At 37.8% G+C, this 18,303-nt stretch overlaps 4 protein-coding genes across 6 annotated transcripts; 2 read left to right on the top strand and 2 right to left on the bottom strand.

The window, feature by feature from the left end:
• Positions 1-140: 140 nt before the first annotated feature.
• Positions 141-1,290, top strand: LOC137734878 (large ribosomal subunit protein cL37 alpha). Its single transcript, XM_068474189.2, has 2 exons — positions 141-303; positions 719-1,290. Exons 1-2 carry the CDS (start codon positions 192-194, stop codon positions 1,075-1,077), a joined length of 471 nt encoding a protein of 156 aa, XP_068330290.2. The 5' UTR covers positions 141-191; the 3' UTR covers positions 1,078-1,290.
• A 1,391-nt stretch (positions 1,291-2,681) lies between these two features.
• On the bottom strand, positions 2,682-9,556 carry LOC137733916 (Glycosyl hydrolase family protein). The gene is made up of 11 exons (XM_068473133.2): positions 9,301-9,556; positions 8,495-8,741; positions 7,548-7,752; positions 7,174-7,264; positions 6,906-7,051; positions 6,142-6,385; positions 5,104-5,208; positions 4,752-4,934; positions 4,251-4,461; positions 3,575-4,067; positions 2,682-2,964 (listed from the first exon to the last, which is right to left on the bottom strand). Exons 2-11 carry the CDS (start codon positions 8,718-8,720, stop codon positions 2,892-2,894), a joined length of 1,977 nt encoding a protein of 658 aa, XP_068329234.2. The 5' UTR covers positions 8,721-8,741; positions 9,301-9,556; the 3' UTR covers positions 2,682-2,891.
• Positions 9,557-11,363: 1,807 nt separating this feature from the next.
• LOC137734090 (uncharacterized) lies at positions 11,364-13,342 on the top strand. The gene is made up of 2 exons (XM_068473366.2): positions 11,364-11,654; positions 12,052-13,342. Exons 1-2 carry the CDS (start codon positions 11,507-11,509, stop codon positions 13,155-13,157), a joined length of 1,254 nt encoding a protein of 417 aa, XP_068329467.2. The 5' UTR covers positions 11,364-11,506; the 3' UTR covers positions 13,158-13,342.
• Positions 13,343-13,617: 275 nt separating this feature from the next.
• On the bottom strand, positions 13,618-18,134 carry LOC137734089 (protein RBL). 3 transcript variants are annotated; one of them, XM_088697654.1, is made up of 7 exons: positions 17,808-18,028; positions 17,546-17,644; positions 17,104-17,229; positions 15,743-16,830; positions 15,414-15,672; positions 14,785-14,858; positions 13,618-14,146 (listed from the first exon to the last, which is right to left on the bottom strand). In XM_088697654.1, the coding sequence occupies exons 4-6, from the start codon at positions 16,640-16,642 to the stop codon at positions 14,788-14,790; spliced, it is 1,230 nt and encodes a 409-aa protein (XP_088553780.1). In that variant the 5' UTR covers positions 16,643-16,830; positions 17,104-17,229; positions 17,546-17,644; positions 17,808-18,028; the 3' UTR covers positions 13,618-14,146; positions 14,785-14,787. The 3 variants fall into 3 exon arrangements, with proteins under 3 accessions (XP_088553780.1, XP_068329466.2, XP_088553779.1); XM_068473365.2 differs by lacking the exon at positions 17,104-17,229 and having other exon boundaries at positions 17,808-18,134; XM_088697653.1 differs by lacking the exons at positions 13,618-14,146; positions 14,785-14,858; positions 17,104-17,229 and adding an exon at positions 14,907-15,303 and having other exon boundaries at positions 17,808-18,032.
• Positions 18,135-18,303: the final 169 nt, after the last annotated feature.

Below are 18,303 nucleotides of genomic sequence, written 5' to 3' on the forward strand. Positions count from 1 at the left end.
GCCGAGCTAAAAATAGGTCAAATAAAAAACCTGTTGAAGCTCTTTAGAATTTCAAGAATCGACGGATCAGATGGGTATTACTGAAAACTAACGGTCAGGATTATAATCATCATCGGCTTATCCAAAGGAGCAAAAGCTAGAACATAACCAACCAAATTTCAATCTTGACACTAGAGAGAGCGAGCACGAAAATGGGTCTTCTTCTCTACTCCAATCCTCTCCCTCTCACAACCGCTTCGTCCCGTTCTTCTTCTTTTTCTTCGCCGTCTCCAACTTCATCACCTTCACCTTTCTCTGCAACTAGTAAGCTCTATCTCTCTCTTCTCTCTCTCTCTCTCTCTCTCTCTCTCTCTCCATTTACTTAGTACATCAGCTTTTGCATTCTGTTTTGTATTATTTAAATTACTTCAAATGCTCGCCTATTTTCTCCAAGCCACACAGCTCAATTGGGTGTTCTTGGTTGGTTTCTGCTCGTTCAGGTCTTTTGTCAAACACTTGGCGTGCAGGCATTCGCCTTCAATAATCCAGTTTCAGCTCCATTTTCGTTTTTTTCTAATATCAATACATAAATGTGCAAAAATTTTCCAAAATGGAAACGTACAGTGTGATTCGAGGAGCGTTTTTGTAGTTAATTTGCTTGTTTATCTGCTTTCTTGTTTAATTTTCGGCTCGTATTCGTATTCGTATGATAATTTTGTTTTGTGTCTCTGGTTTTCAGTTTCATGGATGCACATGAAACCAAATGGTCTGCGTCCGAAATTTTTCAGCGGAGTTCGACTTCGTATGCCCGTTGTGAAAAGGTCAGGGTCAGTAGTTGTTAAGGCCTCCTCTGACATTGATGGAACTGCTGCTGCAAATGAGGGTAGTGAGCCCCTTCCAGATAGCAAGGAAGAGGTGGCGGTACCCGTCGACAAGCTTCCCTTGGAGTCAAAGCTGCAAGAGCGGCTAGAGCAGAAGGCGAAGATGCAACTGGCGAAGAAGATAAGGCTTCGTAGGAACCGACTTGTTCGCAAGCGAAAACTGAGAAAGAAAGGCAGATGGCCTCCATCAAAGATGAAGAAGCTAAAGAATGTTTGAGTTTTACCTCAAGATTTCTTGCAGGTTTAGTTCTGACCCTTTCTGTTTCTGCGGTCTCTCGTCGTTTTGTTATTGCAAGATCAAATGTCTCTTCATATTGACGTAATTTCTTAGTTTGAATCTTGTTGATGTCAATGAAAATAGTATTGCCCAATATGATGTGAACTAGGAATTTATAGATGGCAGAAATGCATTTGCTTTTTCCGCGTCGAAGATGTGAGAAATGTGGTTGATTTAGGCAATCCTTTCATCTAAAAAATGTAGAAATTGTCTCAAGTTCTGCTCCAACACTTACATTAAACCAATAATGCAGGGTAGGCTGCTTGGCACAAAAAACGCTGTGACTGAAGGTTGTTTGCAACCCCTACAAATGTCGAAATTGTCTCCTAATGTTTTATGAACTCCCATAATGATCTCTCGAACATGATGAATCCGAAAATATTATTTGCCACTTAAGCATGGTGCAGATTGACATTCTGTCACGGTGAATTTGTAAAGCATCAACCCTAGAGTTTGGAGTTCTATCCAGAGATATGTTAAATAAAACTCTAAACTTTTTAGGATCATAACCAAACCACCGTAGAACACCAAGCAGCCACCTTGCTATTCAGATTCCGGGGGGGTTTTCTCCATTTTTCCACTAGAATCAATTTGGAAATATGAACTCGATCCTCTCTCCCCGTACTCATGAGGAGGTCGGTCTCTCCTTGTGTGTTTGCAAGGTTCTGCATCTCCTAGCCATTTGTGCATGTTTTGATCATCCCTTGGCTTGTTCAGGGTTGTTCTCCAGTTTTATGGCTGGATCTTTCTCCCCGGTCATCCAGTGCGAACGCAAGCTTTCAACTACTGTAATTTATTGTTTGGTTTTTTTATGTTGTATTGTGTATCAATCTTTGCAGGGCAAAACCCTCTCTAAGCGCGGTTTTTCTTCGGTGCGCCCCCTGTAGCATACAGGCATTTTTTTGACCGTCGGATTTCATCCTGCGGTTAAAAATGATTACCTTGTGACATTCTTAAGAGTGTAGACTTTGTCAATGTTATCGTGAGAGTTGGTAGACGGGGAACCAAATAAGTTCCCCTTTTCACAAAACAAAATTGCTCTTGTTTTCAACTTCTAGGTATAGGCCCTTTCTAAAGGGTTACCATTTTCAGAAAAAGAAAATGAGGATAACACGTGCAGCCGTCGGATCTTTTTTAATGAAATCGCGCAGCCAGAATCCAAAAAAACTCTTCACGTGGCAATCGTTCAATGGATGGATACTGTACTTCTTGACCACGTAACAAGCGTTTAATAAACGATGATGCCTCAAAACTAAAACTTTATTGGATAAGTGAGTCTCTTCAGGTCCCTATAGTCTACACTATGATCCTAACATTCTTTTTCGACCAAGAGTCATACGTACACTATCGCCAGAGATAATGATGCACTTTATATCATATGAGTGCCTCGTTCATCACGTAATTAGATTAAGAGAAGAGGGATGGTACAAAATTTCCCGCAGCATAGAGGCACCCATGATTGTTTTTTGGTTGTGATTATCATGGATTGAAAGGCCATCATCACCAGCAATTCCAAAGCAAAAGGAAAACAAAACACAAAAAAAAGAAATTAAAAATTCAATGTGTTATCCAAAGCTTCTACATGTAATCGTTAAAATGGCTCGATAATGAATGCTTATAATTTTTCTAATTAACTCAAAGTAGCGACATTGAAGTCAAACCTAATGTCAAATCCAGCAGAGGTTCCTCAAGCTTTTCCCTTCCTTCTACCGTGGTCCATAAGCATAAGCTGTGTCCAAAACTATACCTCTAAACTATAAGCTCAGAATTAGAGCAACCACGACGACAAATATGCATGGCCTTGCAACAGCACCAGCTGAGGTTGACCTGCAGGCATCAGATAGCTGTAATAAGTATCGTTCGTTACTAGTAACCAGTTCTTCCTTCTGTTTATATTACACCGGAATTCATGAATGATATAAAACAATAGGTAGTAATACATAGACTGAAACCTAGAAGCCACCACCGGTCTCAACTCCCTTGCATTATTTCATTTCTTTTTCTTTACCATTAAGTTTTATTGTATTAAAGACCGACCCCTAAATAAATGTGCAAAGATGCCGTCCTATGTTCAAATGCAAGAAATAGCAAGATGGACTGAAAGCAAACGCTATGAAAGCAATGCAACCGTACATGAACCAACAATAACTGAATTCCTCTCTCTTCCCAGGAATGCATCAAACAGTAGTGAAAAGCATATAATTCAAATGGAAGAAAGGGTAATCGGATCACATAGATGACTTCATGTGATCCGATTTTTAGAAAACGAGATGATAGAGACCATTATTTACCGTATAGGACCCTCGTGTTCTGGTGCAAAACAAGGGTAAAACAGTGAAATATGTAAGAGGTCCTATATGGTGGAATACAAGGTCCCTACGATGGTCCTATACTTACAAAGCTGGTCCTATACAGATGTATATGTATGAAATGTTACCTTGCTACAAGCTGCTTGACTGACTCAGTTTCAAGTCCATGCCCTAACGGGAAAAGTGGATCATAGTGTGAATCCCCAACATTCATTGGGAGTTGATCTACAGTTCTGAACCATGTCCTTGGAAGCTTTCCGCTGAATCCATGATCCCCAAAAAGGACATCAGTAATACCTTGACCTTCAGAGCCTGGCAACCATGCTGCCACCAGAGCATCAATCGAGGAAATGTATGGTTCAATTACGATAGGTCTGCCAGTAATTAAGATAACAATGCACTTGACACTTTCACACACATTGCTGATGACACTAGGGCCAGGTTCCACCATTGTTAGATTTGTGCTGTCTCCCAAAGTCTCAACATAAGGGTGCTCGCCAACCACAACAATAGCATATGCAAAGTTGTTGGACTTAACAAAATTGCCATCAGGATTTTCCCTGTAGATAACTTCTGTGCTTGAGTCAACTGTTGAGTTTATAGCACCAAGAATTGTAGTCCCTAATCATGAAAACAAAGTCTGTCAAGATCACTGCTCAAGTAGTTTCCTGGAATTAAACATTCTTAAAATAAATAAAAAATGTGATTGAAATGTATTTGGACATATTCCAGTGCATGAAATAATACTTGACGAGAAGTTTAGGAAATGTAATCTATCAATATAGCCATGAAAGCAGACTATACCGCTTGTATAGTTGTTGCCGCTGAATCCTTGCCATGTCATTGTCCATCCACCACATTGGTAACCCAGATTATCAGCATGACTGCCGGCGACTAGAATTTTGGACACCTTCTTGGGAAGAGGTATGACAGGATCTGTATTGTTCTTGCTTTTCCCATTCTTCAAAAGCACAAGGGATTTTCTGACAGCCTCCCTTGCCAAATCTCTGTGAGCCTAGTAATGGCAAAAAATATAATACAAAAATGATTGATTCATGTCAGGTAGTCACTAACTAAAAAACTTAACTCTTTAGTCTTTACTAACATTGATAATTGACAAGGGAAGACCATGGAACTTGGACTGTACTTGTTGGCCATTAAATGTAACACCAATATTAAAAGGATAACTAGAAAAATTGGATTCAATAAGACTGTCCATTCTAACTTTATCGAACTATATACATCAATCAAATGACCAACATGAGAGTTGCAATGCTGATATTTGATTATCTTTGATAAACTGACCTGGCTTCCAAGCTCATTGACTAGGCTGAGATCAGCCAAAGGGTTCTCAAAAAGACCCATGGTGAACTTGACAAGTAGAATCCTTCCCACAGCATCATCAATACGATCCATTGGAACCACGTTAGTCTTGACAAGGTTAATGAGATCATTAATGAACTCTTTATAATTGAAAGGGACCATGACCTTCAAAACACAGAGAACCATCTTCAGAGTTTTATAATTGCAACCCAGAAAAAAAAAATTATTACATATGCATTATTTTTCTCATTGTTTCACTGACTACGGTGTAGCAGAGACACTATTATCTTCTTTCATTTCTGTAAGAGGCTTTTATATAAAATAAGACACGAACCATGTCAATTCCAGCTAGAACTGAAGCTTGGACAGAGTATGTGTAGTTTGAATGTGGTGGCGAGGTAATCCTGTCAATACCCTCCCAATCCGATATAACAAAACCCTGAATGTTCCACCAAAACACAATGTGCTGTTAGCATGAAACTGCGCAGAACATAGGTAAACGAACAATGGCCAAAATGAAGCACACCACACCTATTGTGAGACCAATAACAACCAGAATAGAAGATGAGCAAAATTATCATTTTATATCTTAGTTTTGTATTGAATCTGAAATTTCATTTATTAAGACAGATGAAGCTTAAAGACACTAAAAAGTGAGAACCGATGCAAATCAGGATAAATCATATAAGTGATACAAAATTGATATATGCCCAGCTCAAAAATTGTATCTAGAGTGATGAGCAAAAACTGCATCAGGTGAATTTAGTAAGATGGATACAAAGACAACAATCTGTATTGACTACATCATTGGGCACCGAGCAGTCGAGAAACAAGTTCGAAAAATGCAATGAAATGAAGATGATGTTAGACGGGAAATACAAGAATACGTAAATGCAATGAATCCACATATAGACAAAGTGAAAACATAGGAAAGTGAATAATCATGCTAACCACTCGGCAATGTCCCGAAAAACTCAACCACATTAATGTGTAATGTGGAAGTAAATTGAATTTGATTAAAGATGCTGGGGCCAACATGTGAAAAATACACAATGTTGAGAAAAAACAGATAAGACTGACAAGTATTTGAAGAATAAAAATAGACTGAGGGCAAGAACAGTTATATAAAGCAGTCGACTAGTCTCGATTAGGAACATATACTTTGAAAACCTGTGATTCAAGCTATAAGATGTCGAGGAAGAGAAAACCACACAAATAAACTACCAATAAATGCAATATGCAAAATTTTGGTACCAGAAACCTTTCTTGTATTGATGGTACGATGTTAAACACTGGGGTGTGTTAGCTTCGTGCTTACATCAAATCTTGGTAAACAAGCTTGGATATAAAATAAAAGTGAATAAAATGCTACCTTAAATTTAAGGGTGCCCTTGAGGAAGTTCGTAATTAGATCACGGTTTGCATGCATCTTTTCCCCATTCCAACTGGAGTAGGAAATCATCACGGTTGAGACACCCTTGATGATCGAATCAGAATAGGCAGGCATGTGGATGCTAAGCAACTCATGCCGGTCAGTCACAGTGTTGTTCTCATTAATGCCCCTGCTTGTCCCACCATCACCGACGAAGTGCTTTGCACAAGCAGCAACCTTTTTCCTAAAACATAATAAATAAAAAATATATCAGGAATCACTAAAAGCTTGAGTTTAATAACAGAAGAAAACATGCAAACATGAGGTGAACTTCTAACATATAATTTCAGCAGTTGAAACTTGTAGCAGAGTTTTCACAAATAAATAATTGAAGTACAAGAATATTAATAAGGAAAATATTTTAGTAAACTGGTGGTTCGCTTATGCATCATGTAAGGCAAATCATGAGATAAACCAAAATTTAAAGAAAATAAAGGGGAAAATAAATAAAGGAATCAGTAAATTCATTTGATTTATTATTGAATTCATAACTAGAAAAACATGATATATGTTCCAAATTATCTTTCTTTTTTCCAGAGGAGTAAAATTATCTTTCTTACTCACAAAATAAAGTAAATTGAGATCAGGAACAATACTAAGGTATGACTATCTTTTAAATCAAACAAAAGGAAAATTAAAATTAAAATGAACAGAGAAAAAACAAAGAAAAGATAGAAGTATGCTTATTTTCATAAAATTCATACTTTCCACCAACATATGGCACTCCTTTCCGAGAATTAGCAGGGATATCTCCCTGCAAACCTGGAATAATCTCTGTCATTTCCTCCACAATTTTGTGATCTTCACTGTAGCTTTCATAACATCGACCCCATCTTGGATCTCTACATACCTATATAGGAAGTTCCAGGTAATGCACAGAAGTCACCGGATGGAAAAAAATTACGACATCATTATCCACGTAAAAGAAGAAAATGCTGAACACATAAATCCTTTTTGCAATGTGTTATTTACCGCAATGCATGGAGCAAATACATAAGGAATCCCCGTAGCTCGGGCTTCAAGAGCAGTTGCAGAACCAATTCTTCGTACCAGTTCAGAGTCCCTGTATACTGGAAATATTTAATAGGAAGAAGACACACTCAATGAACTAAATGGAAAACATCTCAAAGGATTTTGAAATACGTGGTTAGTTATTTTAAAGCTCGCTGGAGTAGGACAGAGATTTAATTGTAGGGATTTGACTCTAATGGGCCCTTGTTGTAGTTATAGAGTTACAGAGTGCTTCTTTTAAAAGATAGTGATAGATCTCATCCTTTGCGTAAAAAAAGAACAATGCACTATCATGTTGTGAAATGAAGCAAATAGAATCTGAAAGTTTTACTTGCCTGGTAGCTCCAAGCCCAACATTATGTGGAAATATTGTAGCATTATAGACATTATTGTGTCCATGAACAGCATCAATGCCATAGATCATTGGAATGCCCAAACGACTAGATAGAGCTCCCTTCTGAAATTCATTAATCATGTTAACCCAGTCTTCAGCACTAGCTTCTGGAAGTGGTGCACTGCCACCACCGCTCAATACACTACCTGCACAAACCAACAGACATCATCACTCAATTGTCTTATCATCTCATTGTGTTCAATATTTTGCTCTTTACAGAGAGTCTTACTCCCTCCAAGGCAACCAAGCATGGAGGAAAAAGGAGAACAATCTCAAGCCTTGCTAATTGAATAAAGAAGAACCAATCTCATAACCGGATATGTTTTTACTCCCTCCGGAGTCAAGTGATAATTTCCTGTTCAGTGAAATGCAACAAAGAGATGAAATGTGTGGGGGGTTTTTTTTTTTTTTTTTTTTTTTGTGTCAACAAAGCAGGAATCTATACATATGTTTGGGAAAAGTTGCACAGTAAGTACAAATTCGTAAATATTGAATGCACAAACATCTATCGCTGCCGGACAACCCCAATTGGATTGCAGGGATTTTCTACCAACTGCACCCCTTCCTTTAGCCACTTCAACTGATACATTTGTATATATAAACTAAATTCACTAGAGAACACCCCATCTCATGCGTGAGCACCTTTTTATTAAGATAAAAGTCCACAAGAAAGATACACAAGAATGGAGTTGTGCCATCAAACGATTTGAAGTTAAAAGTCACTTAACGGCTTGGTTTGAAGCTAAAGCAGGAATGAAATGCGGTGACTATGAGACACAAAATGCAGTTACTTGAAGCTTGCACAGACACTAGAAATGGAACAATTTACGTTGATGTGCATCAAACGCAGTTGAAGGTAGTTGTATTGAAATAGATGCATTGCCTTACCAATATTGTAAGTTTTCATAGTATCAGCAGAGGCAACACTCCTATCAATCTGCACCATCTGACCAATCTTCTCTTCAAGAGTCATTCTACTAAGAAGGTCTCCAACTCGAGCAGCCGGTGGTTGGGATGGATCTTTGTACTTGATGTAATCGGCTTTGACCGTTACAAAACCCATCCACCACCAAACCAACAACAAACCCACGACTGGTAACGAAACCCAAGCCATTGTAACACGGTCCCTTTCACTCTGGTAAACCAAACACGAAAGAGCGAATTACAGAATGCCCATCATTTGTTCTAACCATTATATCTGTTTGGTGGCTGAGAAATGCAAGACACGGAAAAAAGTATGCAAAGAGTTTTTGTTCAATGTGATTGTCCTTGTTGCACAGGGAGATTATATTTTGAAAACCCATTAAATTACATACAATTATTTTGTATAATAATAATAATAATAATAATAATAATAATAATAATAATCTGAATGGACCCCAAAGCAATCATTTTCCAAATTTAAAATCCTAGTTGCTGATTTTGCAGTAGCTTATTATATTTTCTCGTATCGGAGATCATGTGAAACACAATCTATATAATGAGGAACCAGCAAGATACAGCAACTATATAAATCCAAATATTTTCAACAAAAAAAAAAAACATTTAAAATCATTGTCCTTAATCTTCCTAAAATTCTCAGAAGCTAAAACAGAACAAAGAAGTAATTCAGCACTAACAATTAATATATATAATCAAACAAGAAGAAGAGCAGCATTGTGATTTAGAGAGCGCGAGAGAGAGAGAGATCTTACAGTGAGAGTGTAAAAAGGAAAGAGAGAAAGAGAGAGAGAGTGAGAGAGAGAGAGAGAGGGAGGGAGAGAGAGCGATGGGGGAATCAGTATTCAGTAGCGTTAATGCAACTGAAAGGAAGGAATTTCAGTTTTATAGGCAGCTCGGTCAGGCAGCAAGCACAAAGATGAAGAAGCCGATTTATAATTATTAATTAGAGAGAGAGAGAGAGAGAGAGAGAGAGAGAGAAAGGAAGAGTCTTGACTTGTGTCGCCATCTGAAATTTTTTTTTTTCTTTATCTTTTAAAAAGGGAAAACTGTTGGCCTATTCGTCTTTCTGGAGGTTCGAAAAAACTCATAGATGTATATTAACCTTCCCATGGTTATAATTTTGACTTCCACATCAATAGTAGTTTCGAACTTGAGACCACCATTTTTTAGCTTAAGAAAGCCTCGTAATCTGTATTTTTTACCACGGACCACTAGCTCATGGTTATGTCGCCATCTGAAATTGAATAAGCCCATTTTTTATGTGCTCTAGAATCTTTTTTAAACAAATGATATTATTTACGTTAAAATGAAGGGTGTGAGCTGTTTCAATAGACTAGTAATGAATTAATGATATAATTTAAATTTGTTTTTAACTATAATCGAACTTAATGCTTCATATTTACAAGTAAATGAGGAATATACTAAACCGTAGTAATAAGTAGTCAAAATATTAAATATGTTAATTTTTTATTAATTAAATTCTAATACAAAATTTAATGATTACAAAGTATACATTACGAGCATCATAGATTATTTTTTTTCGGAAACTGCATCACAGAATTTTTGCAGACACAAGTCTGGTGGTTTTAATTTCATTTATTTTGCTCTTTCTTTCTGGTGTTCCTTTATTTATTAAAATAAAAAGGGAAAAAAAGAACGTGGGTTTTAATTGGTTGGTTCGTGCAGTTGTAACTTGTAACTTTACCTTTGTGAGAATAACGTGGGAACGTTGAGAATCTCCTGAACGTTGTTTTTCGTAAATCAACTTTCTCTTCCTAATCCTAATTAATTCCTACCTAATCATCGTAAAAGAAACTTTTTTACCCATAAAACTCTCATCAACTAAAATATAGAAGTTGATGCAAACGTTATCAAAACTCCTCGTTATTTTATATTTTAATACAATGTTTTATAATATTAACATAAAAATTGACATTAAACCACGTTGTAACGAAAAATTAATTACGAGCCTCACTTTTGATAAAATATCTTTAGCAGTTCTCCGGACGAGAACAACCAATTTCTATCATTGTCACGATGAAATCTTTACTAATTAATCATTTATCAATAATCACTTTTTGTATTAGACCAAATCAATAAGATATTTTCTTTACTTTGACTTAGGTCAATAAAAAATGTGACATGGTTTGAAGCCCACTTCGTTTGAATGGGCCACCTTATGTTGCCCGGCTTGCACAATTGGTTCCTTCTCACCCTCCTTCTACACTCAGTACAGGATCCAATTTCTTTGCCAAAGCCCACCCCAGATTTCAATTCAATTCCTTCATGCAGGCTTGCAGACTCTTCCCATCCAATACAAATTCCGATTGTCCAGTCCGCACATCTATTTTTATATCTCACACATTCTTTTAAAGTAACAAGGGTTGTGTGAGAAGTAAAAGTAGGTGTGTGGATAGCACCATTGAACATGCAAATGTGTTTAAGTATGACCTATGAACCATAGGTACGATGGCACGATAAGACAAATTTGTGAAAATTAAGATACGATACGACATAGATATACTTATTAAATTATATATTAGTATATAAATCTTATTGGAGGTTAACAAAATATCACTTTCCGAAAATTAGAGTAGTTTACAATAATGTCTTAGTAAAAAGAAAATGAAAGAAGTGAGGTTGGTGGGTAAGGGCAACCAGCCAACTTTAGTTTGCAGGTGAGGTTATACCTCGTACAACACCAAGGGACGCTTGAAATTGTAAAACACCACAAAACCAAAGCAACCAAAAAGGAATATTGGAAGAGGAATAGTCCCACTATTAAGAAAACTACACCCCCCAATCCCCCCTCCCCCCATATAAATTGTCACGCAGGCCACCCAACATGTCCTACAAGAAACCCAAAACCAAGCACCAATTATACGATCTCTAACAAAAGGCAGGCAAACAGGAGAGAGAAAGAGGGGAGAGAGAGAGTTGGCTAAGGCCGTACCGAAAATGTCATACCAAATCCCAAACCGATCCCGAACCTCCAGTGCTAATACCCGCCCAAGACAATCCCATCGTCCCATTTATGAAGATTTCCAGCCCCACTTTGAATTGAAGGAAGAGGAGGAAGCTCACATTGTACAAGTTCATCTGCCTGGTCTCTTCCTCTTCTTTTCCTACTTTCTTTCTTTACCCGACTCTTTACTCAAGTTGGGCGCTCGTTTGGAATTGCTTCTTTATAATACATTTTTGTTCATTAGCACTTTTGGTAGAATCGCTTTTATTAGAAGCACGTCGAAATTTTTTATTAAATTGCAAGTGCTTTTTTGAATCCAAAAACATTTCATAACTTTTTCTGCCGAACATGATCATAAGCGCTTTTGATGATTTGAAAACGGATTTTAGTTATTTTAAAATTAATTGATTGAACCAAATTACGTTGGTATTATATTAACAATCTACATTATTTTATAGAGAGCGGGGAGAATTCTCGACTCACTAGATAACTGAACCGACCTAACTCACGTGTTGCAAAATATATGGTTTATTTTCAGGTTTTAAGAAGGAACAGGCTAGGATTACCTATATGAATAACCCTGGTGTGATTAGGGTTTATGGACAAAGACCTCTCGACAACAACATATGGAGCCGTTTCAACCAAACATTTCCGGTTCAACGGAATTGCGACGCAAGTAAAATTCATGGCAAATTTAGCAATGGGATTCTTACCATTACAATACCAAAGAAATTCATCACATGGACTGCAACAGCCGAACCTGCTGCAACCACGGTCAAGCCGAAGCCACACGAAGTTCAAGAGGACCCAATTTCTTCAAAGCCGAGTTTGACAACACCGGCAGGCCCTCCGACAGACACCTCTTCGGATACAAATGGTCGGGAAGTTATTTCTCAAACAGCTGCTGCTTCTGCTCGAGGTGAACAACAAAGGGGCAAGACAAGTGCTCAAGAAGCTGCTGCTGCTGCCGCATCAAAGGCAGAAAAGGCTACTTTCACTGCCAGAGATGAAAAAGAAATGGATGACAAGAATGGTCGTCCTCCATTAGCTCCTCCGAAAGGCACTGCAGCTGAGACAAAAGCACATGAGGATACGGAGGATGAGGCTCTTCCAAAACCAATTTCATCGATCCAGAAGGAAAAACAAAGGGATGAGAAGAGGCTGATACCGTTGACTGGTCCGGAAACAGGCATAGGCGAGCCCAAGTCTGACGAGGGTGATCAGGATGGAAAGAGAGGAAAGGCTTCTGTCAAGAGTGTTTATCACACGGGGGTTGAAAACAAGGATCAGAAAGAAGCAAAAGGAAAGGCTGATGCAGAACCGAAGAATGCTGAGAACGTTGTCGAAACTAATATAAACAAGGAAAGGGAGACCGATGAGAGAAGCAAAGAAGCAAGTGCCCTCCTTAAGATTTTAGAGAGGGAAAAGAACAAGGACAGGGGTTTCAGTAAGCCTAAAGAGGAGGGTTCTATTGCTGCACATGTGATGGCTGCTGCAAAGGAGCGTACGAAAAATCTCGGAAGCGGGATGAATGATGAAGAGAAGCAGAAGTTGATCAAAATGGGCGCAGCGGTTCTAGTTATTATGGTGCTAGGGGCTTCTGCATCCTACAGTTTGTGGTCCTCTGGGAAAGGCAAAAACTAAGGCAGGCATCTATTCACATTCCATTACAAATCTGTTATTACAAACTACACGAACACATACACAAGTATTGCAGCTTTTACATCCATTTGTATAGAAATTAACTACGACGCATAAATATACCTTACAAACAGGTGTAATATATATCCATCCTTGGATGAAAGCAATACAAATGACTGGTTCAGCAGGGGTATATCATCTCGAAATTGATTCATACCCGAAACAAAAAATTAATATGTTGATCTGCAGAGGACCCCAAAACTAGTACTCAAAACAAATTACATGATCTGCCTTTATGTTTGTGGAATACAAGTCTAGTGGCCATCAAAGAAATCATGAAATTCTCAATGAAAAACTAAGAGTTCATCGATCAGTTAAAACATAATGCAAGTGAGATGTGCATAGGACGTTAAGACAGACCTGACTGGAAAGAAAACATACATACATAGACTTGATTGAGAAATTTCCAACTAATTGACGAATTCTTTAATTTTGTCATCAAATGTAGACAAAAATCCATGCAAACATGATATAGACGGTTATAATTACACGGACCTAACTGAAGAGGCACCCAACGATGAGGATCAAATTGGTCATTTTGACTAAACTAAGATTATAAACTGCTTTGTCTAACATGCACATGATTTAATCATACAACATACCTAAAAATCATCCAAAGCTCCCCTCATCCTCCTAAATTTCTGCAAGTGTCAACATAGCTCAAAATCTCAATCAAGTAATCCAAATAGGATTTTGTCTACGGAGTGCTACGCAGGTGAAGATACAGGCATTTATGACGTCTTTGGCAAAACAGTGATCATAAGCTTTGGGCAAACCAATCGATGTGCCATTGATATATGCCATCATACTTCTTCAGTTGTTAGTCACCACAGATATTTTGTCACTGCCACTATAAGCACCCAAATTTCAAGATGCAAGAGAATGGTCATACCTAGCAGCATCAACCGTTGCCATCTCTGCTGTATTTGAAACTGCGGAAAATTTATAAAAAAGTGAGACATCAATAAATCAAAGCATTCTTTAGGGAGGATAAAGAAATAGTACTTGCCACATCTACACGAATATATCCCATAAGGCCGTCATTATCTCTCATTGGAAAACTTCCCCAAGCATTTTCTATGTTTCACTCGTCCTATATGTTGCTACGATTCACTCAGCATTTTACTTCAACTATATTCAAATTATTTTCAAGATACAAACAATTCAGAACAATCTTATAGAACCTCAAAGGCTTTACAGTTATGAGGGTACAAATGAATACTGTAATCAAAGAAATACCCTATTACCCTTCAGAAAACTCACAAAACCATTAACACAGATAATAGATCCATACAGCAAGCAAGGGAATTAATTTCATAATTCTTAAAAGACAGAAAGAAAAAGTGACAAGTGGAGTAACACTCTGCTGTGACTGTTAAATATGACAGACTTAGGAAAATCTATGTAGCCTATATTTATGGAAATATAAGAAGAATGGAGAAAAATAATAAAAAGTGTTTCTTTTAAATATATATATATACACACACACATGTGAAGCGAAATCCTAATTGACTATAGATTTATGTTTAAGTTACAATGTTCTACTAGAAGATTTCAAGGGTTTCTTAACCTTCTAAGCCTGAAACTCCAACCCCTTCTCGGAAGGCTTCCGTTTTCTTTTCAAGCGTGTTGCTCCAGCATCCTCTGTAGTAGACATATATAAGTTTAGATACGAGCAAATTGTCCAACAAACATGTGCAAGAAAAAAGTTATTTACAATCTGAATACCAGCTCACTGTCTTATGGATCATCACTGTATGCCAGAATAATATAAAAGAAAGCACCAAACCTCACAAATTAAGCTTACTAGTGGAGTTGTTAATATGATATTATCCAAAGGAAAAGGAGTAATGTTTTGTTGTTACCCCATTGGTGTGTTGTGCACAAAAAGGAAAAAGAATATTGATCATCTATGATTTTAAGATGAAGTTTTAGTGCCTGTTTGGGGTTGCTTATTTGGGACAACTGCTTTTTCAAAAAAAATTTGCTTCATGTTTGTTATGGTATTGGCATATTAATTTATGCCTGATAAACTGCTAACCTTCGTTGCACTGTTTTAAATTTTCAAAAAACAAATTTGCTCTTTTTCCTGTCAAAATAGAAAATGGGAATGAGAGTTCTGTACTCCTCGTGAACTTGAAATTTAAGTGATAAAAACCGTGCAAAGGCACATAATACGCATCAAAGTAGTAATCTTACCTTCAAGTGGACTTGATGCATGATCAATTGCACATCCATTTGGTGTGCCCTCTTCTGAAATAGGGGAGCCAGAATTACTATCCACCAACTTTGATGAACTCTCTATGCACTTGTCTTGTTGGTCCGGAACATCAGGAGAAGGAATTGCAGGTAAAAAGCAAAGCTCTTCCTGTGACATATCTGAATCACTGAAAGCTGAATCCTTCTCCACTGTCACAATATCAACTTCATCATCTTCATTAATATCAGATCCTTTTACCTGCATCAGTAACTTTAAATTAGACACCGGAAAATGAACAAAAAATAGCCCAGATTCAGACTCTTCTAACCTTCTCAGTTTCAGGGATTAGATCAAACTCATCTTCTCGTTCTACGTATTCCTCATTTTCCTCAAGCTCTTTGAAATCAGGAGCAAATGCACTCCAGTTCTCAGTGTAATCTTTAGCCCAGATATAAACCAAACCAGTCAGTGAAACAGAGACAACAATGGGGTGAACAGGATGCCACACCAAATCGATCAAGGCTTCCTTTGGCCCTTCAAGAATTTTCACAAGATGCCCGGCCCTATCCCATATGTAAATCTTGTGTTCTCCTTTGCTTGCAGAACCACCAATCACCCACTCACCATCACCACTGAAACAAGGTGCTTTCCAATGCATCTTTGTGATGGCATCTTGAAACTCACGGAAAAGTGTTAAGCATTTTGATCCAACAGCTTTCAACTTCTCAATACCATCAGTTCCATCAAGGGTCTCATTTAGGTCATCCAGGGTTTTAAGTCCATCTTTCAGAGGCAGAAGGTTCTCGTAGATCCTGATTGTTCTATCATTTGAATTTGTAAGCAAATACTGTCCATTCCTGCTGAATACGATGTTCTTAATCACAGAACCTCCAGAAATGGGAACCACGGCACGCACTTGAACACTTTTATAATCTATTACAAGTATTTCACCTTTGGAGTTCCCCGCATAAATTAGATCACCATACTTATTAAAGCAAGCAGCAGTAGGAGAGAAAGGTGGAGTTCCCTCAGAGATTTTGTTCCGTGACAGAGGGACAAGTCCTGGGTTAGAGTCAGGAATGGAAACTGGAAGAACAACTGTGCTTCCAATATTCAAGTCAACAATGATGGGAGCAGAAGAGAGAGGGCATGCCAGGCAAAGAGATGGAGTAGGCGAACCAGGATGAAGCCGAGCTTGTAAAGGGGTTTGCTGCAGTACCGTTCGCATTATCTTCTCTCCACTGACAACATCCCATAGTGTCAACGACTTATCCGCAGCAGACACAAGAATGCGATGGCCATACTTTGACCAACATACACTAGTTATCGCAGCAACACAATCTTTATCATGAAGCTCCTTGGCAATGCCCCTGGTCTCAAAATCCCAGATGATGCAATTTCCATCAGAGCACCCCGCTGGTCAAGAATACCAAAAAAGTATCGAATGTAAGAAGAAGACCCTTCAGAATATCTCCAGTAGCATAAGGACACATCAAATGTCAATGGCAGTACAAATGAATGCAAAATTCAAATTTAAACTAAACAATCAACATTTAATGTTACGGCTTCCTATAGACAACCTCACTTAATTCTTTGCAGATGCAACTCGACAAGTGGTTAAGACTTTTTATTAAATTTAATTTACATAAGAAACATAATCTTCATGAGATTTAAAAGCGAACAACATACAAGTGAACAAGGAGCCCACGTCTAGAAAATAAAAAACATAAAATCCGCAGCAACACCACTGTCGTAGGGGAAAGCATGAAGACAATAACAGAATTCCGACGAACTACAAAACAGAGGCGCTCCAATCTGAAGAAAAAAAATTAAAAAATTAAAAAAAAACAGAAAAAGATACCTCCCAAAATGTTGCAATGCCAACACTCTCCTGTTAGCTCTTTCGGGCATAAATCGAAGGCAATTAAGAAATTGCTACGTTGAGCATGAAATGGGATAGCTAGCAATTCTACAATGTTACAAATTGTGGACTCAAGACCTCATTACTCAAAAGGAAAACTTAATGTGCACCAAATTTACAACTTTCGTTTTGTTTATCCTTTTGTAAATTTATTCAGAAAAGTAAAAAACAACAGAAAGTAAAGGGGGCGGAGGTGGGTGGAAAAAATACCAGCAAGAAGGGTACCGCGGCGGTTGAAGGCAATGCATTTCATAACGCCATGCTCCAAATACTCCTCTATCACTTCTGGGAAATCCCCTTGTAATGGGTCTTCACACAATTAAGTATTTAGTTAATTAACTAATTGATTAATTATACACTTAATCATTCAGATTTTGGGTTTTGTTGCCAAAAAACCATCAAATTAAAAGAAAAAGAAAACAAAATTCTTCAATTAAAAGTGAACAATGAAGAGAGAGAAGTGGGGGTTTACCGATAATTGGGGCGTTCATGGCTATGTGGTTGCAGAGTTGCTTATCAAAGAGAAACTCTGCAAAATGCTGCGTTTTGATGTGTGAAACCAGCAACAGCGGCAGGAGAAGGAAGAGGAGGAGGAAGAAGCTCCCTCTCTTCTGTGTCAGTGTTGTCGTCTTCTGAAATCCCCAATGCTTACGTGGAAAAGCCCACGCGGGGCTTTTTACATCTACCCACACCCTATAATTTCCTCTTTACCAGCCCTGATTAGAATGAGAGGGATTCCTATTTTTCTACTTCAACGTTTTCAACTCATGAGTGATTTTTTATTTTTACAATAAATGATAAGATATAGAAAAGAGCTACCCAATCATATAATAAAGAAATTTAACAAGCAAGCACTAAACATGTCCCATGTTTTTTTATATATAAAACTCATAATTATCGTACGACGATTGCTCGAGTGTTTGGATTAATGACCACTTGAGTAGCAGTTGTACATGGCAATAAAGTCA

This window comes from Pyrus communis, chromosome 7, assembly GCF_041283825.1.
Source record: "Pyrus communis isolate YQ-2024b chromosome 7, ASM4128382v1, whole genome shotgun sequence".
Taxonomy (NCBI): domain Eukaryota; kingdom Viridiplantae; phylum Streptophyta; class Magnoliopsida; order Rosales; family Rosaceae; genus Pyrus; species Pyrus communis.

What these genes read in the sequence shown, in the direction of transcription:
- LOC137734089 (XM_068473365.2), bottom strand. An exon ending in TAATCCCTGAAACTGAGAAG is followed by an intron (nt 15,673 to 15,742) that starts GTTAGAAGAGTC and finishes TTACTGATGCAG; the next exon opens with GTAAAAGGATCTGATATTAA. An exon ending in TGCATCAAGTCCACTTGAAG is followed by an intron (nt 14,859 to 15,413) that starts GTAAGATTACTA and finishes TGTCTACTACAG; the next exon opens with AGGATGCTGGAGCAACACGC.
- LOC137734878 (XM_068474189.2), top strand. Translation starts at nt 192, where the DNA reads ATGGGTCTTCTTCTCTACTCCAATCCTCTCCCTCTCACAACCGCTTCG. An exon ending in TTCACCTTTCTCTGCAACTA is followed by an intron (nt 304 to 718) that starts GTAAGCTCTATC and finishes TCTGGTTTTCAG; the next exon opens with TTTCATGGATGCACATGAAA.
- LOC137734090 (XM_068473366.2), top strand. Translation starts at nt 11,507, where the DNA reads ATGTCATACCAAATCCCAAACCGATCCCGAACCTCCAGTGCTAATACC. An exon ending in TGTACAAGTTCATCTGCCTG is followed by an intron (nt 11,655 to 12,051) that starts GTCTCTTCCTCT and finishes GTTTATTTTCAG; the next exon opens with GTTTTAAGAAGGAACAGGCT.
- LOC137733916 (XM_068473133.2), bottom strand. Translation starts at nt 8,720, where the DNA reads ATGGCTTGGGTTTCGTTACCAGTCGTGGGTTTGTTGTTGGTTTGGTGG. An exon ending in TATTTGCTCCATGCATTGCG is followed by an intron (nt 7,052 to 7,173) that starts GTAAATAACACA and finishes CTTCCTATATAG; the next exon opens with GTATGTAGAGATCCAAGATG. An exon ending in CGGCAACAACTATACAAGCG is followed by an intron (nt 4,068 to 4,250) that starts GTATAGTCTGCT and finishes TTTCATGATTAG; the next exon opens with GGACTACAATTCTTGGTGCT.